General features: G+C 35.2%; 1 protein-coding gene across 1 annotated transcript; it reads right to left on the bottom strand.

Moving 5' to 3' along the window:
- Positions 1–3,512: 3,512 nt before the first annotated feature.
- LOC145694102 (uncharacterized) lies at positions 3,513–24,005 on the bottom strand. The gene is made up of 3 exons (XM_081770218.1): positions 23,831–24,005; positions 10,122–10,867; positions 3,513–3,568 (listed from the first exon to the last, which is right to left on the bottom strand). The coding sequence occupies exons 1-2, from the start codon at positions 23,840–23,842 to the stop codon at positions 10,124–10,126; spliced, it is 756 nt and encodes a 251-aa protein (XP_081626344.1). The 5' UTR covers positions 23,843–24,005; the 3' UTR covers positions 3,513–3,568; positions 10,122–10,123.
- Positions 24,006–24,834: the final 829 nt, after the last annotated feature.

The following is a 24,834-nucleotide window of genomic DNA, read 5'->3' on the forward strand; positions in this document are numbered from 1 at the left end:
TGATCAGTATGAATGCAAATCACTTCAAAATATGTTTTTACCACTTTCATCACAGAAACAATATTTTTTTATGCTTCTATATTTCATATTTTGTGAATACAAATTTTATAACATGATAGTCATCGCTATTATCATCATACACAGGTTGATATTCAAAAATCTAGCCATCGATAATCTGGTTCTTTCAGATTGCTGGCATGAATTTCAGAGTAATTTTCAAATTTACCTCGTTGTCCTGTCGCTGTTTTCTGGACTAGCGGATTATGTTTTGATGACACCTGCTAGAAGGCATTCGTGCTCATACGTTCTCATTTCATCATATGCTAACAGAGGTACTCGTTCTTCGCACGGGAGGAATGGTTATGCAAAATCTTTGGAAGTAAAGTTATACTCCATGAGAGATTGGTCGTATAGCTGACCATTAGACTATTGGATGGTTCTGGTTCACGCCACACCATAGGCAAACCGAAGGGCAAGTAACCAACTTTACCCTTCAACCATTGAGTCAGCCTTACTTCATGGGGTGTTCATTTTCGGTCCTGATCACCAAGAGGACATCCGAAATAATATCCGTATGCATCCTTTAGAACATCAGAAATTTGTCTTCTCTGAGATTTTGGAGTAAATTCTCCAAAAACGTAACAAATTTTATCTAATGAGTTCTTGCAGCTACACTTTAGTTTATTTGTTTATTCACAATCACCACAGAAAGAAAGATAAACGCGTAGTTAACTCAAGAGAAAATTTTCTCACATCATTTAAAGAGATTATTTTAAGAATATCTACAGACTGATAGGAGTAACTTTTATGAACAGCCTTTCTTCTTCATCTTTGGAAATCATGATATTTTTACTCCCAGTTCCATGTTTCTTGCTTTTTGTGTTAAATGTTGAATACTGTAAACGTAGCCAATTATTTACACAAATACTACGGAATTATTTGTTAGCCAAGATAACTTCTTTGGCTAAATTTACGAAAAAATACATTTGTGTTGCTGCTACCTCTATTGTTAAAAACAGCTATAATAAGTGGCGTATTTAAAAGGGGGGCTTCCGGACTTAAGCTCCCCCCGAAATTTTATTTACTATTTTAATGTATTTTATATCTTGCAGAATTTTCACATTTCCAGGAATAAAGTTGGCAAATTCCTCCCCAAAACAAAATCGTAAATACGTCAATGGTTATAATGTATAACCTGTACTCGCTAGTAAATTAGAAATCGCAAATAACTCGTAAACTTGACATGATGGAGAAAAATGAATTGCAATCTCGTAATCAGTGTATTAAACTTATACGTTAGTCAAGGTCGCCGATTTCTCTGTAAATTTGGGGGGAGGGGCATTCAGATGCAGAAGGTATATATATATATGAAGATTTTAAGACAAATTGCACTCAAATTATGCCAAATATTGTATACTCATAAATACAATAGGGGGCCCACATGAGCTTTGGGGGGACCGAGCCCCCTCATCCCCCCAGGATCGGCGCCCTTGAAGTTAATAGAAATCAATTACTCCTTTTTATGCACAAAAGTATATGTCGATATGTGTTACTGTTAATTAGTTCTCTTTTACCATCGGCGTTGTAAGAGTGTAAGGGTCCGTACACTTGTTATGTATAAATCATATTGAGCATGTTATGTAATTGAGTTTTTGCACTGCTGTATTATTAAACTGTATTTTTTCGAACTTTTTCGTATTTTTTCATAGGGTAAAGTAGTGGCGAACAGCAAAAATCAATTTATTATAACTTTTATTACCTTGTATTACAAATTGCGCGAAATTTTAATCTTTGTAGAACAAAAAAAGATGTAAAATGGTTAATTTCTAGATCATAATGGATTAGCAATATAGTTCAAAAAAGGTATTTCTTTTAACTATCTCTTCTGGTAGGGTGGCTCAGAAGGCGCAAAGACGAATGATTTGGAAAGAGCAATTTACTATACCATAACTCCGTTTTCCATTCTTCTACATGCTGAGAACTTGTCTAAATGAAGTGAACAACTTTTATCCAATAATTTTCCCAGTTTGCTATACAAATTGTACCTATACGTAGGCACTCATTTCAAAGTCAGTAATGGAATCATTGTTTTCAGACAACAAAAATGGAGGTGCAGGTGATTATTAAGATGAAGAAACGGTACAACTTCTTCATTAAGGCCTTCCACTTTTAACCTGGCATTTTCTTTTCAATAGCCTCAGACTTAAACCTCACTTTCTAAATAAAATTTTTGCTGGCGACGAGATCACTTCTTAGTATTCTTTTCGCTGTTTGTGGTCTTGGTACAGTAAAAATTGAAGAAATAGATCCAATTACTTTATTGCAAGTTGTTGATTCCCAATTCTTTTTGCTTGTAGTATAGCTGTATATTTGGTTGCATTGTTCTAGAATCACTTGGAGGTCCTGCAGTATCTCTGGATGTACAGTACTAGGTTGTGGTAATGGGGTGTTGTTGCATTTTATCACTGGACAAAAGAGAATATTTTCAGCCTTCGCAACTGTTTCTTAGATTTTTGAATATTCATATTTCTAATAGTAGAAAACCGCGCCATCTCTCCTACTCTAGATTGCGCCTTCTCACCCCACTTCATCGAAATAAGTTTTTCTCAAAATATGTAATCACTGTGTAGCACTGGCCTAAATACACATAGTAACTACAGAAGTATTTTAGCTAAGTTTTCCGAACATGTCACTGTGTCTACACATACGCTCAGTGTTTCTTCCAGACATGTTTTTTGGGGGGGCACTGCCCCCAGGAGCTCTGAGAGTGCCCTCCCGGAGGAAACCAAAATAATATGTCTATAATATAAATACAATAGTACCATCAGTGCCCCTTCAGAACATTTTTTTCTGAAAGAAACACTGCATACGCTACAAGTATGCTTTGACAACTTTAATGGTATGATGTTTTTTATTCTTTACTTTCTTATGAACACAAGTCTTACCAACTGCCTATTGCTTCTTTTGTTATTTAGCGATTCGTCATCTGCTTTTAGTATAGATTTTCATAGGGTGTCCCAGTATTTTAGTCTGAAAATTTTTCATTTTGCAAAAATGATCTGTTAAAATCATATTAAATTATGTTAATTTTTTCAATGCATTTCTAATGCTTATGTTTTGACATAGCTCATTAAGATATATTTAATATTATAATTGCATTTGCATACTAAAAAAACTATTAATGTAAAGTGAAGTTAAATTATTCTTTCACCTGACACCAAAAAATATCTCGGAGTCTACTCTGTTAGTGTTCCGGCTACGAGTCTGTTTTAAATTTTCAAACGCTGTTTCTGTGAGCATATTTTTTATGTCAAGTTAGACATGTGAATGTGTAATATCTCATGAGAAAATGAATCATACTTTAATTAATTATTTAAAATAGTTAAAAGACTTAACAATAATGTTCTTTACAAGACTTTATTTATTATTAAGGAATACAATCAGTCGTTATACAAATTATTGAAGTTCAGTTTATAGTTTGCTTTACACAATGACACGCCACACATATACACTTTATAAAATAATACGAACACTCCACAGTCTTGTTATTACACATCACTCACACAATCTGAAAAGAAGAAAAATAACAATATTTAAATTTACTTCACATAAATTCACATTGATCGCATTTACAAGGGCTTATTCAAAAATGAGTAAAAAATGTCTCGGCTGAATTTATTGAAATAGGAGAAAGAACACATACTAAAAAATATGATCTTAAAAGGACGGCCCAAAAATAACATGTCAATTATCAAATATTTTTAAAAAGATGTTTTATTGAAATAGTTTATTTTGTTTTTTAATTTTAAATAATAAAGTTCCCTAAAGTAAGTATACCGTACATTTTTGAAATACTTTTGCGGAGGCTATTTTGTTTGGCTCTAAGTAGAAAAATGTTCGAGTGTTTTTGGTATTTTTAACAAAATGACATGTAATATGTCAATTTGAAAAGTTGCATAATGTCATGGACTAAGTCACCACTCCTGAGATTAAATTATGATCCATTAATCGCCATTTTACTTTGGAAATTCTATCAAGACATTGAGAAATTAACTTAATTATTTAATTGGTAAATATAGATGCGAAAAGTACCTTTTATCTTGACCGGTAGTATCCAAAAACTAAACAAATTTCTTTCAAGTACATGCACAGGAGAACAAATGCATTTTTTTTTAGCTCTATATCCTTTCCTTATTTAATGCATGACAGATTTAAAAAGGAGTTCATGAGCATAAATTAAAGTTACAGCACTATACATTGCTATTACTTGATATTTGCGTTCTTATACAAATGACCATTATCAACGTGGGGACACTTAGGTCGAAAAGATGTAAAAGTGTAACCTGCGAGAGGTTTTGCTGGGTTTTCCTCATTTACACCAGGCAAATGCTGGGATGCTATTTAACGTACAAGTTTGAGATCGTTTCTCCTTCCCCATCCTTTCTTCCTTCCCTTTTCCCCGAATATTGTACGGGACGTTATCCCTCATACATGACGGGCTTCAGACTATAGGTGCCAGTAATGTCCAGAAATATATATATTCAAATGACTATTACTACAGAATGGAGCTATATTGGGGTCTGCATTAGCCAAGGCAATTTACTGGAAAGTTTGCTCCTCTCCATTAGCTAAACCTTTTTTAGTAGTGGCCATGTTGCTATTAATTAAAAGATTGGGAAATGGAGTACAGGTTGATACATGCTGCACTTTGTGCCATCAAGCATTCCTTATTTCCCTAAGTACAATAACAACGAATAAACCCTGAAAGTATCCATTTTTGAGTTGACCACTAGAAGTATTACACTGGTCAACAGAGGTTTTGTCTCAGAGCTAAAAGTAACTGAAATTAATTAGTTTTGCTGAATCCGTACTCGAAATTTGACCATCACCCACAGTTTGTTAGACTCAGGTATGTATACAATACAACTAATCCTGTAAACCCGCTGCAGGTTTATAAGAAAGTAGCTACTGCTTTAAGACTATCCATCCGAGTATCATGATTCGCACGTCATTCTCTTTAGAGTAAAACGAGCGTTCCAAGGGTATCGTGTGGATATTTTCATGATGTACGCAAAAAGGAAAATTAAGGGTAATGTTGGAAATCTGCTTTAAAAAATTCTTATTGGTAAAGTTTGCACCTATGGAGCTGCCCCGGCTACAGACACTAAAATATTATATATCTTGAAAAATACTATAGTTTAGAGATAATTTGTGTACCAAGTGGCATTGCAATATCTTGCGTTGTTATGAGGGAAAAAAATATTTCGCAACCCTCGTTGTCAATGCAAAATATCATATATAATTAAGAATAAATGCGACAGAAACAGTTCCCAATACTGCACTATTCATCCAAAAATCATGGTTCTTACGTCATTCTCTACAGAATGAAACAAATTTTGCACTGCAACTATGCCCACAGCGCATTTGTGTATGATACAAGTGCACAGGAAATTTGATGGTAACGCGCTAAATTTTCCGACGAAAAATCCCGTTTGGGAAGTATGGCCGAAACGAACTTCTCCAAGGGAAAAGAACATGATGCATCTGCCTTTAGTTGATCTGCAAAAATCTTTCTACCCCCTCTATACATAAAACTCGGTCTAATGAAGAACTTCGTCAAAAGCATGGACAGAATTGGCAAGGATATCTTAGAACTAAATTTCCCAGAATGAGTGATGCTCAAATCAAAGACGGTATTTGTCTAGGCTTTTAGATCAGGGTGCAAGTATCGTGATGTGCAGTTCATTGACGAAGTTAATAAGCTCGAGTTAATTGTATGGGTAGCATTTAGAACAATATGCAGAGATATTTTGTTGAATCATAGGTTCGACCATTTCCATCTCTGCGACGTTGGGTCCGACCTCGTAACTGCCTATCAGGCATTGGGGTGAAACATGAGCCTTAAAATTAATTTCTTAGACTCTTACATGGACTCTTCCCCCCAAACCTTGGAGCTGTGAGTGACAAGCATGGTGAGAGGCTATTGCGGAAGTAGAGAAACCTTACCAAGGAGAATGGACACCCTCCATGTTAATTGACTATAACTGACGTTTGCAAAGGAATGTTCCTGATATCAAATACATTCGAAAATCATACATCTAAACACTTCAGAGGTATTTTTTAACCATGTTTTCATTGTGAAAGCACCTTCTTGCACGCATAAGTAACATGAACCGCAGTACACATTTCTTCCCCCTGTCTCATCAAAACTGTGGGTGATAAGAAAAAGCTAAAACCAGATCTGAAATCACCGTATCAATACTACTAGACTCATATTTTGGAGTTCTTGAGATAGAGAAAAGCTCTTCTTTTGTTGGCCAGTGTTGTTATTTGCTATAATCCTTTTGGTGTGTAATGTTCGTTATAAAATTACATTGGGATTATTTTATACTCTTGAAAAATTATACTTCTGGTTCTTTTGTCGTGAAAAGTACTGAAATTTCATTTGTTTACTTAAAGTAGTCACAAATTACTTTCCACCCAGGACCTCCCTAATTGTAAATCAACAGTGCTCTAACTGAACCACGACCGCTCATGTTACGTGCGTGATTGGTCCCTTAAAAATATTATGCTCCTCTCCCCCTCCTACAAAAAGCTTCTAGTTAGCTGCTGTAGTGCTATGATTTTGCTGTTAGGTAAACTAATTATTAACGAAATAGTATACTGTAAGATGCCTTAACTAACACCTTCTTTTTACCTGACTTGAAGTAAATTAACCAAGTAAACAGGATTAACAACACAAAATATACACAGTCCATTCAATAAATTTAGGGACTATCCTGAAATAATATATTTAACGATGAGAAAAATTATTACGACGTTAATTTTTACATCTACATCTTCCTTGCCCCACACTCGGGGCTCTGGAACGCCGTAGGAAAGCCATATAATGAAATGCTGTTCACATTCATTTTAATCCACACCATATTCTCAAAATACTTCCCATGAGGGCAGATTTGAGTTTATGGGGGCAAAATCAAGCGTACATGGGAGATGTTCAAGCGTTGTGTCTCTTTTTTAACCAGAAAGTGATGCACAAGAAAACTAATTCGGGCCGACGCATTTATTTATGTGTCAATTTTTGACCAAAAGATGGCGCACAGTATTTAAACGCACAACACATTCAACTGATTTGTATCCAGCGAAATTCATGCTCTTCCTTAAGCTCCAAATTGTTATAAAGGAGAATCGTCTTAAGGCTGTTTCATCAAATCAAGCAAATCTGACGGCTGTGCGCTCGACAGCAATACCAGCGAACAACTTTCGTAGGGCGTTCCGGAACCTCTACAAGTAGTCCCGCGAGTATATGGCGTGAGAAGAGATGTATGCAGAGAACTAACGTGGTAATTAGCTTTTCTGATTCATTACGTACACTATTTCGAGGTAGTCCTGAAACGTATTGAACAGAATGTGTAGTTACTTGAAAGAGAATAAATTTCCTTCTTTTTCTTCGTTTTTTCGTGTGCCTGGAAGAAATTTCTATTTAGAGCATTAAAAAAAACTGAATACCTATATTTACGTATTCTTACTTGGAATTTGCCTACATTTCTCTTTGATATTGAGATTACATAATTAGAATACATTGGTACTCTTGGTATTTGCGTAGAGGCGTGGTACTGACCCACCATCTCTTGTAAGGTCATGGAAGCATGCAACTTTAACTTTACATTGCCCATTGAACATATTTGCCTGTTCCAAGCCTCTTTCTTTTACATTCTTCTTGCTAAGTGGCGCAAATATATCTTCAACAGTTTTTTAGGGGGATGGGGGACAGTAAGACTCCATATGTTTTCTAGCGATGTTCGAAATATTTATGAAGTTGAAAAACAATGCTGTGGAGGATCAGAGGAGCAGATTTGTCTTCAACATTGGGAGGCGGACAGATTTGAGGCTTATTCTGGGGGGGAAGTAGGAGACTCATATTACGATAGATGAATCTGATCTCTGAGGTGATCCTGTTGTACATTATATAGCAAGGGACATCAATTTCATCTCACTTTCCTTTGTGGCATTCCGTCACAAATCATCACATTTCTTCACAAAAAACACATTTCAAATTGAATTATTGGCGGGGGCCTCAGTTTCCCTCAGTTCCAAGATTGGGGACATGTCCTCCTCATCCCTCTCGGGATTTGCTACGGTATTCTTGCTCTGACCCTAATTCTTTCAATTGGTATTGCTCTTATTCCAACTATTTTCTTTAAAAGAAAAAAAACTATTATTTAGCAAAAATATGTATTTCAATTTGGGTATACGCTTTTGGTTTAGAGAGAACATAATGTTCTAGCTTTGCTCGATTTAAAAATAATACGAAGGTATTTCGAAAATTTTCCAGCTGACCTTCAAATATCGCCCACTGATAAGAAAAACCGTCCATAACATTATATGCAATATATGGAAGTCATATTGTAACGGTTTGTACTGTCTACCTGTGTCAGTTCCTTGGAGACAGTTATTTGAATCAGTAGCTGTGTGTTGAACTCGGCATACTACACGGTCCAGTCCACATGCTTGTTGGTGCTAGGTCTGAAGTGTTAAGTTTGGGCAGTAGGATGGGTGCTGAATCTTCTCGAAGTCAGTGTTTCACTGTAAGCCTTGGTAACAACGACCGTGTACATTATCATGCAGTATGCAAGCTCAATGTACAGGAACTGATTCAAATGACTGCCTCCAACAAACTGACGCACGCAATTGGACAGTTAAAACTGATATATTATGCCTTTCATAGATGGCACTATATACCGTGAACAGCTTATTTCAGTGGCGCGATACTCTGTGTCAGGTCGGAAACGTTTGGAAATACACTCGTATTTTCTAGCACTACTTTGTGTATGCTTTTCTTTGAATTGGAGATAATACATTTACCTTGATTTCAACACATTTTTCGTTCGTTTTGAAGGAATCTGATGTTTCTAGTCTAGCTTCTTGATTTAGAGGGAACATATTCTAACTCCAATTTGAGTGAATTTCCTTTTACTAAGTTAATACAGTTCTTAATTTGAAAAAAAGTATTTGTTTCTAGCAACACATTTCCTTTCCACATTCATCAAGCACACATGTGTATGATACCATTAAAACATTTGTTTCATTCCAGAGGAAAATTACGTACAATTCGTGTTATTGGTATGAATAGTTTTGAAGCAGTGGTTACGTAACTGGAAGTCATAAAATTTCCTTTGAAGAGAGCAACACGTTTAAAAAGTTAAATAAACTAGTAAATGTTTTCAGTTTACGCCCGGGTAAAAAAATCTTGATGCGTAAATTTGTTACGTCATAATAATCAAGTACTTAAATTTCTGCACTATTCGAAGGGTCTTGAAACCAACTAATTAGTTCATTTAATAGTATTTTGTGGGACATCGATAACTCGAAGCTAAAAAAAATAGATAAAATTTTGTGCTATCGTGTTTTTTGAGTAATCAAGGTGAGCACAACAAAAATTCAAGATACTGAAGTTCCGCGTTCCTCATGAAAAGTAACTATCTAACCTCTATAACTTGACGGTGTAAAAGTTCCTTAAATTAAATAAGATCACTAGTAAAAATAAAATACTAGACATGAGTAAAACACAATTACAGTACATATTGGCAACAATAACAATTACCTAAAAGCATAGAGTTATAGCTTCGAGTTGTAGACTCGAGAGGTCGACATTAAGAGAAATTCGACTTATAGACGTAAACTTTGACTCGAAGAGGTTGAAAGATACGAAAGTTCGAGTAACCGAGATTTTTTTTAAAATATCATTATGACATCCTTTAAAATTCGACTTATCTAGGTTGTGATTTTTAAACATTCAACTTATTGAGGTTATTTTAACATTGAGTGTTATGACGAGTTCAAGGAAATGTAAAAAAAAAAAAAGTCGAGTTATCAAAGAATTCGAGTTATCGACTACACTATCTGCCCCGCTTTCTGAAATTTTGCTATTATTCATTGGCTTTATGACATTTTATCCTCACTTATTTGCGCTTATTGTTTGTCTTCTTTAGCCTAAGGACAGAACTCTGAAATCTTAACTCCAAAATTAATTAAATGACGACAAATTTAAAGTCTAGACTTGATTCCACACATTAGCCAAATAATTAAATAAGTTAAAGTAAAAAAAAATAATAACTTACCATTAAATAAATCTATTTTTGTTATAATCTGATCTGTATTTGAGGTTCGCATATTCTCCGTACCCGTGATATCCTGTAAGACTTCCATACCCTCTGTAACCTCCATAATAACCAGGCGTATTTATGTTATTGTAAGTTCTGTACCCATCTGGATTGTAGCCTCCATAGCCACGGTTGTTATAGAAACCAGTGTAGATACCATTATTGAAGTTAGCGTAGTCATTGCCATAACCAAGACCGTGACTCCTCAAGGATGAGAAGTACGGTGGTCTTGCAGAAACAACAGTGGTAGCGGGACTAGCGTAGCCACCATATCCTGGGCTAATATAATTAGCACCACTATTATAACCACCGTAGTAGCCTCCAGGTACACCACCATAGCCGTAACCATTATTATATGCTCCAGGATAGCCTCCGTATCCTCCAGCATAGTTTCCAGCGTAACCACCATAAGCTCCTGCATATCCTCCAGGGTAGCCTCCAGCGTAGTTCCCAGCGTAGCTTCCAGCGTAATTTCCTGGATATCCTCCGTATGGACCGCCTCCGTAAGAACCATATCCGCTTAAACCTGGGCCATTGTAACCTGGATACCCACCACCATATCCATTATATCCGTAGTAATTATTATAAGTGCCTGGTCTGCCATATCCTAAACTATTTAGTTGGCGTTTTCCTTTCAGATCTAATTCTGTCTCTTCAGCTTCATCAATTCCGTATGCTGCGCTTACGAAGAGGAAGGAAAAGATCTGTAAATGTCAAATGAAAAGTCAGATTACAAAAAAGGAAGATCTACGTTACATATTGATGTAAATTATGAAATGGAAAGGAAGTTACATAGAGAAATACCAGAAACGTTTGCTACGCTATTTTCCTATATTTTTTATCAACAGTTAGTGTACAAGCTGACTACAACGAATATCTTAAATGTATAATGTATTATGGTTTTTCTCATAAGGCTGTGCAATATCTAAATTTGGATATCGAAAAATAGATATCAACGAAATATCGAAACAAGATTAAAATATCGATCAATAAATCGATATATCAAAAATATTAATATATATGAAACAATAAGATTTTAGAATTCAACATTTGAAAAATGTCGATCGATATATCGAAACATCGCAAAGCTCTAGTCTACGACAGACATTTCCAACTGCCCGATGTATGTCGTAGAAGCGGCTTTTTCAAATCTGAATGAAGCAGAGAGAAACACCATAAACAAAGGATGATATCATAGAAATGATGTAGGAAAAGCCAATAAGCAAATGCTGGTAGTATATGAGTAGTAATGGATTCAACAGTAATATGCCTGAAAAGTCATTGACTATACCATCGATGCTCTTATTTGTCTGTCACCATTCTCTTTCATCAATGTCAGATTACTTGCCAGATCTTTAACCTCTCTGTGTATTTTACTGGGAAGAGGAGTAGCAAAGCATTCAGAAAGCATTTAGTTCGACTGGTCGAAGGTACAACTTTCCTCCACACGCAACTCCCCTCTTTAAACAGTTTACTCTGGTGAAAATAAGTTCAGCTCCTGTAAGGTCTGAGAGGTTCTCAATTCTTTCTTTCGCGAATTTTGACTTTGTTATGTGTGTCAGTGTGTATTTTCTTCCATAATTCCACAACTAAAGTTCATTCAAGGAATGTTCAGTACCTCATGAAAACAAATACACGTGGTGATTGTTTGATTTTATTGGTTAGAGAGCCTTAGAACACCCATGCGACAGAAGAAAATAGTCCTTGCTTATAAGGCTCATTACCAGAATTCCTTAGAATTAGACAACACTTTATCTAAGAACTAACTTGAATTAATGCAGTAAAGGAGAATATGCATGCATTGAAAGTGGTTTTGACCCAACTTTAACGCGAATCACAGTTAACAATATGGTCACATGCGGGGAGTAAGTAAAACATCGACAGGGTACAAGCACGTGCTTCTCGAAAGAAGCGCTGACCGATAGCCAATCATCCGGTGACTAGCGGAGTAATACAATTCTGCAATGTTTACATCAGGATCAGAAGGTTCGTTGAATGAACTTTAGGTCAGTGATATTATGTTTGTTCATCGTATTGGAAAGTTGCCAAAATACATGAATTTGTTGAATCATTAAATGCAACTCTACGAGGAGATACTAGTGTCACGTTGAGAAATATGAGGCTGGATAAGAAGATTCTTTTCACTAAGACCATGAATAAATTTTCGTCTAGTTTTTATTGTTCTATTTTCATCCCGAGATATGTCATGTAGAACTGCAATAAAAGTAAGTCATCTCCTTTTCTACATCGACACTATTGTGTAGAAAATACTTACTCAAGACAAGTTTCGTCACTAATGATTGAGTGACCATTTTCTTCCATTTGCTTACATCGCTTTCAGTTTCTTCGTCTGTTAATTATTTCAACTGTTTTTTCAACATCCGGAGCAATCTTAATATTTAGTCTTTGTCATGCGCGGAGGGTTCACGTTAGCAGTGTTAGTACTGCTAACACTTTTTGAAATTAAAATTTAAAATAAACTATTTTAATGATTTTAAAATACGCGTATTGCTTCGTCTCGGCAGCATAATAAAAGTCTCTCGTATTACCAGATTAGCACATTTTCTCGGACATACGCTTAGCTCAGGATTTCGAGAAGGAGGCATGCGGATTTCTGCCCATCGACACTGAATCATGCTTATAATAGCACCTCTTTGCCATGTTAACCGTGAAGACACGGATAACGGTGCTGCCTGATACAATGGCGATGATCGCTAATTTCATTTATATGAAGCTACAATTTTTTGAATTCTTGATTGGCGGCAAAACACCCAAAAGTCCTTATGAATGTAAAAAAACGAAATGAAATCTTTCAGTTTTTTAGGCTAAAAGAGACGGTGATTATAAGAAATGATTGAAATGGTGGAATGAAAACGTGAGAGGAAACGGGAGAAACACCATTAAAACCCACATACACGGTGTTTGTCCACCACAAAGTTCACTTGGCGCGAGCTGGGATCGAACCAAGGGTTTCACGCACCAGAGGTGAACGCTCTACCACTGAACCACCGCTGCCCTTTCTTATGAACTAAAGTAGAGGTTATTTGATTATTTATAAACCAAAATTGAGGAATTAAAGAGATAAACAGCAAATGTATTTCTTTCTTTCTTTTATTAATCATTCACCTTTAGCAGTATAGCTTCATAACATGATGAAGTAATTTGAAGGTGAATATTTATTTTGAAGATGTAAAATAATTATTTATATGTGTAATTAGTAGGTAGTTAATTAGTGCGTTTAATAGTATAATTTCATAGAAAGGTCATTGTTTTTCTGACTCAATATTCTATTATATAAATTATATAAATGCAAATAACGACGTTTGCTCCCTAAAACGTCCTGGCTCGCTGCGCTGATTTGGACGATTTTTGGTACCCTGTTCGAACTTATGTTTTCCCATATTTTCAGCTACAAGGTTAAAGGAGTAAGGAGATGGCATAAAAAATAATCGGAAAAGACCATTACTAGTATCCAATCCATGGTTTTCGGGTTCACGTTATCATTTAAGTACAAAGTCACCTCCTGATCCTATCTTAAAAGAGGGAAGGGTGTAACTATTTGCCATATACCTATTGTCCAAGTGTGAAAAACTTTCATTTCAGTTAGTGTAATAAATATTGTTATGTAAGAGGCAGGTTAACACTTTAGAAAATTCACGCTTCGCCACTGATCTTTGTTTTGGCGTTTTCAAATAAAGCATAATTGGGTATACCCACGCTGAAACAGACTAACTACATTTTTGATAAAGTTGAGATAGAGTGACATTTGTGTGGAGAACTGAAAAGTTCATCACTGGCCATAGAATCCACTCATCACAACTTACCCCATCCCTTGGCAAACTAAAGAAGCTACAAATTTGGTTCATTCTGGCATAGTAAAACTCCCAGTTCACAAATTGTCATTCTATCTAAATTTCATCACAAATGTAGTTAGTCTGTTTTGACATGGGACCACCCAATTTTACATACATATTCCAACAGATATTTGTAGAGTGTCATGTACTTCATTAAAAAAAAAAAAAAATCATTTTTATCTGAAGATGGGCTAGTCGTGGAACGTAACGCCTTCTCTAGAGCCAGTTTCATAACACAAAATTTGTAAAACAAAACAAAAATAAGTATTAACATTTATACTTTGCTTTAGTAATTCACATTGCAAAAAAATCTCAGTACTTATTTTCGTTCCTATTAATAGAATAATAGTTCACGCCAAATTATGAGAGTAGACAAGAAGCAGCGTAATCTAACGAGCACAAGTTAAGGAGGAACATAAACGGTTGAGGTCTGTGAGACCCCACCAGAATAATTAAAGGTTAAACATACAGTGATAAGAAGAAGTTTTTTTTTTAAAAAAAAAAAATAAGAATATTGAAAAATTAACATTTTGTGTAGAATACTATATTCCAACTAGCAGAGAGCTCCCTCGTGGCTAAACGGTTAGCGTACGCGCCTTTGGCGTGGGAGACCGGGCCGGGTTCGATTCCCGGCGGGAGCTCATGTGGTTCGGATTCCACGTTAATCAGTAGGTTCACGTCTCATATAGCGTCGCTGCTGAAAGGGGCGCTAAACTAAAATCAACTCAACTCAACTCCAACGAGCAGAAACATGCATATTCGAAAGAGCGAATAATAAATGGTTGCTTTCAAGTATGGGTTTGGACAAGAATGGGGAAAATTGAGTGAGGAATTTGGAAAACAGCAAACCTTTTACGTAAACATAGTCCGAAGAAAACACCCCTAACAGTAAACCCGTCATAGATTTTTTGAACAAAATTGTCCAAATCGTTCTTAAGGAACTCGTTGAGAAATAACAACCCTGAAAATAACTATATCTTCTGGAACAACTGATACCATGGTACAAGCTTGTTAATGACATATTGATTCCTGAAAAAATACAAACAAAATCGTTGAGAGTTGTATTGAAGAAGACAGTATTCTTGATTTCCGTTCTCGAGTAAATTACGTTTAGTTTTGAAATAGAAAGAAAACTCAACCCTCGCCCTACATAATCTTATAAAAACCTTCAGTTTTAAATTTCGTTCAAATATTGTGAGTGGTATGGCCGCTAACCGTGTGTACAAGTATCGGGAGGAATTAACAGACACCCCAAAATATTTTTTTTCGACACGTAGGGACTACGAAACCAGGGATGTAATATTGGATTCTATGGGTAGCAATTACGTCCTCCCGTCGTCGTCAATTCAAAACCTGCTATGTGACATTTTTGGCCGTTTCGAGATAATAGTATTATCTGGTGCAGCTTTTAGACTCTTTTAGACTCTCTAATTTATTATTACTTGAGAAGGTATCAAGTTACGTGCAGCATCAAATATTACTTATAACATCACTTTTATAAAGCGAAAAATCTAACCAGGATACTGTTTTTCGTTTCTCCTGAAAAATTTATAAAAATGCACATAGCAGGTTTTGAATTGCCGACGACGTCAAATCTACTTTCATCAGCGTTGTGGGTCCCACATTCCTCAAAGCAAAATTTCACATGTCTTTGCTGCGTGAAAAATATAATTTCATTGAAATCTCAAATTCGATATTTTTCTCGAGTTCACTATATTTTTTTCTCTTCTATCACCACACGAAAGTAAATAAAAAAGTACACATTTCTCTTAATAAATTTTGTTAATGTACGTACAATTACAATATATGACAGGTATTCTTTATGACAGGTAATAAAATGTCAGGAGGAAGTAATAGAACTGACATAAACTTGTATTCAGAAGACGAATACATGGTGACGAAAGGAGTTCAAGGTCAGTCTTCAAAGAAATAATGTCAGTTCTTAAAGGTCAACTTTAATGATTTATGTTTTTCAAACGTTTAAGACCAAATTTATGACTTTCAATTTTTATTACAAGAAAGAAATTGAAAGAAAAACAAAATTAATGAGTATAATTTAATGTTTTCAAAAATAACTTGATTTACAAGTACTACAAAAAATGTTTTGTTTCTGGTTGCTTAAGTTAATAAAATATAAGTAAATATATAGTGAAACCTCGTGTTACATACTTAATCAGTTTCCTAACACTATTCGTAACCCGAAATATTTATAAACTGAAATTACCTTTTCCGTTAAAATTTATGAAAATATAATTAATCCGTTCTAGCCACATATACATATGTATATTTTTAAGTAATTTTATGTGATAAACAAGAATTGTAGGAAAACCGAAATGTGAATCAAAAGATTGGATCTTGGCCAATAAGTTTTTGGATCAGGGGCCAAAAATTTTTTGAATGTCCCCTAAATCAAATTTTCATATTTTCTACAGAATAAGCACGTCATACTGAGGTAACTGATAGTTTGAGTTTGGCTACACTTTATTTAGTTCTCCTGATATAAAGCATACAATAAAATTTTTGTTGAAATATATTAAATCTTTTGATCCAATTGGATCAGGTGGCCTCAAAATTTTTGAATAGCCCCTAAATTGAAATAAATGAAATGAAATTTTTGAGTTTTACGTCCCACTATTATGCCGGTTAGGCTAAAGGAGACGATGATTATGAGAAATGAATGAAATGGTGGAATGAAGAAAGTGGGAGGAAACGGGAGAACCCCGAGAAAGTATTCGTATTTTCTATGGAATAAGGACATAATATTGAGTTAGCTGATAGTTTGGGTTCGGCTACAATATATGTAGTTCTCCAGATATAAGGCCTACAAGATAATTTTTGATTGAAATATCTTGTATCTTTTGGGACAATGGAAGAAGGGGCCAAAAAATTTTTGAATGGCCCCTAAATCGAGTTTTTGTACTTTCCATTGAATAAACACATCATACTGAGTTAACTGATAGTTTCGATTCGGCTACAGTAGTTCTCCAAATATAAGACCTACAAGAAAATACTTGATTGAAAAATGTTTTGATTCAAAACACTTTATCTTTTGACTCAAAAATATAAAATGGAAATAACATTATTCTTTTTTAAAATAGATAAAAAGCACTAAATTAAATGAAACAGTTTGAGGGACAAAAAAATAGAAAAGTAAAGAAAGAACGAAAAGTTGCTTTTGAATACCAACACACAAAATTACTACTAGGTGCATGGAACTGAGGGTACAGGCATGTGTGAATGTTCGTACCCTGAAATATTGTTTGTAAGTGGAGGGAAAAAGCTGTTAACAAAACTTGTTTGTAAAACCAATTTCTTTGCAAGCCAACGGAATTGTAAACCGATAGTCCATTGTAATTCTATTTCATTAATTATTATGTGAAAGAAAATGAAACGAAATATTTAAGTTTTACGTCCCACGGTTATGCCGGCTAGGCTAAAGGAGACGGTGATGGTAAGAAATGAATGAAATGGTGAATGAAGAAAATGGGAGGAAACGAGAGAACCCCGAGAAAACCCACACACACGGCGTTTGTCCCCCACAAAATTCACTTAGAGCGAGCTAGGATCGAACCAGGGATTCCAGGTGAACGTTCTACCATTTTCTTTTAAGCTTAACTTATTCATCGAATGTGCTTCATTAATTTGCTTTACTACTTATTACTAGGTTTCTACTTGACTTGCTTTTCACTCGTTTAACTCGTTTTACCAGAAACCTAGAACGACAGGGACGCGAATACAGAAACATCTAGCTACTATACCAGCGAGAAGGGCAGCACTGAGCCACAGCGGCCCCCATTAATTATTACGTGTTTTAGAAACATTCACAGATCGAGAGAAATTTCTATAATTTTGGGAAATTTGGTAGCAAACTAGCAAATAGGGCAATGGGGATTTTTTTACTGACAAAATACTGCAACTCAGGAAAACAGTATTTGTGAGTTGAGATCAAATTTTATAACCCTGTTGTCTTTCTATCCTCTGTCTGAAAAATTTGAAGTTGTGCCCACTTAGAAAAATTTAAAATTCTTCCCTTAAACATTAATAAACATCTTTATCAAATCTAGGAGCTGTAGTTGCCTTTTTACTGAAGTGGGGCCAAGATTTCAATTATGCTTTATCTTAGGAAAATATATTTTGTTCAGATGGTGGACCAGCAGCATCACCTTAAACAGGGACTGTCTTGAACCATAGAGTCCACCTTGCTAGATTAAAATTAGGTCCACTGTATTAATATGTTAAAAAATATATTTAACATTTCTTAAATATTTTATCAGATATCAGTATGTCTTCTAGGCTATAAATAGTATCACATGTATTGATATAATAGCAAGAGATCAATTATGAAGGTTTTAAAAAGGATCATTTTCATATTAACGCATACCGTGTGTAATTTGTGTTATCATTTTTAATTGTAAATACACAGAAAACTGGAATTGGTGTTTTTAATTATTTATGTAAGAATATAACCATCCGTATTTCAAACAAAAGATAGTCGCATTTTAAAAATGCCATAGAGTAATCTTAGTACACACTTTCAGTAAGTAAAAGCTAATTTAAACTCAACTTTGAAACTGGAAAAAATAATTTAAAAACTCCAAGTAATAGTTTAAGCACTTTTCCTCATAAATCAGATTCTAATTCAATTAAAATTTACTTCTGAATTACTATACATATATTATGTCAATCAAAAATTTAACCTAATGTTAATATATTTATATTATACTCATACTAACTACGGAGTATGGTTGTCATTAACATTACTTTTGTGCTTGTTTTGTTTTCAATATTTAAGTTATTCATAGCTTGAAAAATTTACGTAATTGTAGCTAGATACAACATCGCCAATTAATTTGTCATAACTGAACATAAATGACCTTTCTGCATATGAAAAAAAGAAACTTTTCCAATCGAAGAATGTAAATGATTTTTTGAACTTTAATAATTGAGAAAATTCGTTCACGAGGTACTAGGGTACACGAAAGAGAGTTAAAACTTACTTATAAGCTTTATGCAACGGTGAATATAATGGACCATTTAGATTTAATTTATGAAGCAGCTACAGTAAACAAGATAGATACATTTTATATTGTTTTCCAGCTTTGCGTTTCCATTTTTTCTCTCTCTCTTATTATCTTCCTCTTCTCCGTTTTCTTTCTTTTTCACTTTTATGATCAAATTGCTCGCTGTCAGTTTCATTACATATAATATAATATAATGCTTTTGTACAGTTTGATTAATTATAGTCTCTGTAATGACGAGCAAATTGGAGCAGTTCCTCTCGAATTAGCAAATTGAAGCAGACTCCCTCTCACTTTGAGCGGTCCCGGGTTCGATTCCCGGTGGGGGTACTCAGTCGAAAAAGTGTAAAACGCTTTTCCAGGCCAGCCACCCTGAATGAGGTTTTCCTGGATTTTCCTCATTCACGCCAGGCAAATGCCGGGGTGGTATCTAACTTGTAGGTCTCAGGCCGCTTAATTCCGTCCCTTTCCCCGGGTAGTGTGCTCGCCGAGGAATGTTATCCCTCAAAACCATGAAGGGCTAAATGGCCTTAGATGCCGAACACCCAGAAATCGAAATCCTAAATCCTTCTCACTTTGCCATAATTAGTCAGGGTATTGAGACCACAGACAGGCAATTCTCCTCTAAGCAAATTGATCTTATGAAAGAAAACGGGTGAGATTTAGTCAAACAATATTCTTTATCAGTGTTTTTATAGCAGATAAATCAATACTTTAAATGTTGAATTGCCGTATCTAAAATAACAGTGAACATATTTTATCCCACTTCTAATGGGGCATCGAAAATTCTTGCCTCATCTTGGGACACCTTGTCTGCTTGAAGAGTTCCTAATACCGTAAGTATTCTCTTTGCACAGAAAGAGAGTTGAAACTGCAACGTCGTATGCTGCATCAATCAGTTTTCTTCGTAAATCTTTGGCAAACTCCAAAGCTTTAGTTACAATAGAATTAGCCTCGTTCCTTTTTGCCTTCAGCTTGATTCTAACGTACAGATAATTTATGTAGCTGCTGGATAATCCAAACTGATTTTTTGCAATTAGATAGATGATGTCCATAAACGTTAAAAATCAAAAGAAGTTCCGTTTTGAAAATTTAAATTTATATTTTTTAACTGCAGATAAAAATCAGTGAGATGTAAGTTAGAAATATTCATCATGCTGGTCTCTTCTCTGAGGTTTAATGGAGTTCATCTCTACCTAATGTCATGGTAGGTCCACCTTGCGTTTGCAGGATAGCGTGCTCGGGCAGTCCGTTCCTGACCTTAAACTATATTCAGTTCATTTGGAAATGATATGGTGTGTCCATGCTTCATCAGTTAAATTCAGGGGCAATATTTCACACAACAAATATATCAATATTATTTCTGGGGACGCTAATTACCTTACTTAAATGAGCCCGGATCATATTTTTGTTTGATTTAATGATTTTTAATGTGGTTAACCTATTCCATGTTTCATTTATACGTGTATGTTTGTATCATGTCATATGAAGAAAAAATTATGTCTTGAAGTAGGACCCTTCAAATGTCACGAAATTTAGATGGAGAACAGTTGCCTCATGCTGCACCCCACCCCACCTCTATAAACGTTACGGCACGTTTAGATTTAAAATTGTAAATTTATACTAGTAAAGACCTCCGGAGAAGGGAGAGGTGGAAGAAGGAAACTATAGCTCTACTGTTTCGTATATATAAAAATAAAAAATGTTGAATCTATCCAAAACTTTATATTTTTCAATAAGATTTTTGTAAGATGCCAAAATATTAGAAGAAATATATGGTATATTGTTATGTTAGCATATTAATATCTTACTAAAATGCTATTAAATTGCTTGGCATGAAGACCAAAATGCGATATTAGGTTGGAAGCATTGTGTGGTCAGTATATTGCAAGTAGAGTTGCCAGATTTTTCACAGTTAAAGAAGGAAGATCTCACGATTTTTGGAGGGAATAATTGAAAATATGTGATATTCAAAATTTACACATTAGTAACGTAGAATAATTTTATTTGGAAATTGTAGCTGATTTCCAAGTACAACACACAAAATACAAATAGTATAGGGTGGATGGAAAATTACTCCCTGTTTTGAATTGTTAATTTCTATTGATTTTATGTATAGATAGCAATTAAAGTTATCTTGTTTTATAGACAAAATATGCGTTTTTTCCTATTATTTCCAGATCTTGTTAAACGTTTGCTGTATCTTTGAAGCCACAGAGGTACCAGGACGATTAATCATTGAGGAGAGCTTAAATTGCAGCAATGTGGTAGTCTGTAATTCAGGTCCAATGATGGTGAAAGGGTCTACATGGAAGGCTGCGTGTTCTGGTTTCAAAAACAATTAAAAATTGCCTCAGAAAATTAACTACTACCAGATGTATCGTGGACAATAAGACATTAGGTAGGCCCTCCACCTCGGAATCAGAGGAAAAGTTGACCATAGTGTGGGAGATGTTCGAGCGAAGCCAAAGCAGGCTGCAAGAGAAAGTGGCATTACACGCTATTCTGTGCGTGCAGTTCTCCACAAACAGCTACATTACAGACCATAGAGGCCTTATTATGTCAAAAAGTTGTATCCAAACGATTGCGATAGGCGTGTTGAATTTTATGAAATGATGTTCGCCTGTATAACGATCATCCGCACCTGTTTGAAAAAATTCTGTGGAGTGATAAAGCTGTGTTTCGTGTAGGGGGGGGAGTTAATTGTCATAATAGCCATTATTGGGCAGAAAGTGATCTCAAAGAGACCATTGAAAAATGCAGGGCAAGCCGAAAGTGACAGTGTTGTGTATGTTAATTTCTTCCCGCATTACTGCAGAGACACTATGAATACTGAAAGATATCTGGAAATGTTAGATAACTGTGTATGGTCTACAATTTCTGAATGGGACGATAGTAGCGTAACTAAAGGCTTGGGGGCCCTCCCGCAGACAGCGTGATGTGATGCCCCTGTGGGACGAGTCACATGAACTGTTAATTATGCAAGATGGTGCTCCCCACATTACGCCTTGCCTGTAAGAGAATGGCTTGATGAAAGTTTCGCAGGACACTGCTGAGGTCGCCGGCGTCTTACAAAATGGTCAGCATGAAGTCCAGATCTCACCGCATGGGATTTATTTTTATGAGGTGGGCCAAAGAAGTAGTGTATCGCAGCAACTGGAGAATGATATCCTGGAATCATAAGTGATGTTCTTGAGGTCTTGAGGAAGGTCGTATCAAACGTACCTGTTCGTTTGAGACAATGTCTGGAAAATACGGGGACACACAGTGAGTTGTAATTTTTGGAAGGATAATGGTATATAATAAACTACATGTGTGCGAAAAATTGAGTTTATACCTACAATATTTTAGGAGGAAAAAAATATAAAAATAGGGAGTTACTTTCCGCCCACCCTGTATGTTACAAAATCCCAGTGGAAGCTCATGTGGTTCAGATTCCACCTTCAGCTGTAGATCCTCGTTTCATATAGCCGTGGTAAAAATCAAACAAACTAAGTATATTACAGAAGTGTTTGTTGCCTATTAATTATATGGTAATGAAGACTTTGGATCACTTAACTGTCCCATATTCCTTACTAAATGTTTCAAACAATGCTTGCAGGACATATCTAAATATTCACAACCACTTGAATTTTTTCTGCTTTTACCATAGTTCAGAATAACTTCTGTTCCTGACATTAGTAGAACTATATCACGATCGCTAGAAACTACAATGTGATCGACTCGGCGTTGACAGACAAAGGCTAAGATGGTAAAATCAAATTATTCTTAAATAAAGAAAGGATAGGAGATGAAAACGCAGTCTGTTGTATTTTCTATTGAATACTAAGTTACATCGTTGGGTTGCGTTAACAATATAAGTATTATAATGGACAGTTACACTCTTCATATTAAATATGAAGTAATAATAGTAATAACAATAATATTTTTTAAAATTATTTTTTAGCTGACCGGGTTTGGCCATCATCGATCTAAAGCATGGAAAAGTTTTTTTTTTCCTAGATACCAATCGTTATATTACTAACTATTCAGTAATTGGATGTCTTACCGCTAGAAAACCAAACGGTATTTACTCAATGTCATGAAGACAATTAAGAGCTGTTTATGAAATGAAATGAAATCTTTTAAGTTTTGCATATCACGGTTATGCCAGTTAGACTAAAGGAGACGGTGATGATGAGAAATGAAAGAAATGTTGGTATGAAGGAAGTGGGAAGAAACGGGAAAATCCCGAGAAAACCCCCACACACGATGTTTATCCACCACAAAGTTCACTTGGCGAGAGCTGGGATCGAACCAAGAAACCCATGCACCAGAGGTGAACGCTCTATCACTGAGGCACCGTGGCCCGAAAAACTATTCATACGAAAAAAGGTATACGAAACCAGTTTAAAATAAAACATCAATAGCCGTGATAGGATCTACGATGTGCTGACCAGACATCCCCATTTTATTACCAGAAAGCTGGTCGGTTGGAGTTCTTCAGGTCTAACTTCCAGAAAGTGCTTCTTCTTTCCTTTCCTTCGTATCACTAAACATTAAAGAATTTTACGAAGTTAAATTTTCAAGAAAAGGAAGTTTATATATATATAATTTCCTGTTTATCCACAGAAGTTAAACTTCAAAACAGATTTCTGTGTAGCGTTCGTTCATGAAAGATCATTATTATATAACCTAATTAAGTTATTAGATTTGACATTAAATTACTAAGACTGAGAAACCAAACCAACAACAGCCTGTTATTTCAATTAAAGCATGTCTTCCTAACATTATGTTATCTCTTCTGTAAACTTACCAACGTCTTCATGATGATGTTCAGTTCTTTACTGTTGTAACACCAACTGGAGAATACAGCGTGAGTTCCCACTATGTTCAACAGATAAAATGATCTTCCTGTTATATATCACACAATAATCTTCTCGTCATACATTGTCGCTCTGTCCTTCTTTTGCTACTGAAGATAACATACAAATGCTTTCACCCACCTCATGGGAAAAAAACTTCATTTTTCTAAGCGTTTGAATTTCTGTGTGTCACGGTAGCTGGAAGGACGCGCGAAGGCCGAAGGTCATGGTTGCGGTTTGCGTCTGGTAGTTCAGTACATTATCTTTTTAGTTGTACACCTCTATATACCGGGTTATTTTAAAATACTGTTATGCGTGTTAGTCATTTGACTTAGCTATATAACATTTGATATCCAGGTATAATTAATGTTAATCCCTGCAAGACCCGTTCTTCTTCCCACAATTAAAGGAAGAAGGAAGGTTAAGGATATCTATTACCGCTTTTTCAATCGTGTTTCTTTGAAATATGATACCTCTTTGTTATAAAAGAATAGTCGAAGACATAGTCCCATATTCTGTGTAAATATGGGACACTGCCGCAAGTACTTATCGTAATGTAACTTAGTAATAACTCTAAATAGCATATTACACCTCAACGCTCATGGATCAGTTACTTGTAAATTGTGCAAGATTATGGAATTTAATCAACTAGAAATTATATGAAAAATTCCCTTCACTAAGGTGTTGCTCATTATAATGAAACATAATATATTTCCCACACAAGTCAGCTACAATATATATAGATTAAATGAAAGCTACGGCACTTGATTATTTTGCTGTGATTGTCATATGCAACATAATTGTTAGCTGTGATTGTCATATGCAACATAATTGTCAGCTGTGATTGTCATATGCAACATAATTGTCAGCTGTGATTGTCATATGCAACATAATTGTCAGCATTTATATACAAACTCATTTTTCACGATGGCAGCCCTATTTTATCACAGATGAT

This window comes from Thermobia domestica, chromosome 9 (assembly GCF_964235325.1).
Source record: "Thermobia domestica chromosome 9, izTheDome1.hap1.1, whole genome shotgun sequence".
Taxonomy (NCBI): domain Eukaryota; kingdom Metazoa; phylum Arthropoda; class Insecta; order Zygentoma; family Lepismatidae; genus Thermobia; species Thermobia domestica.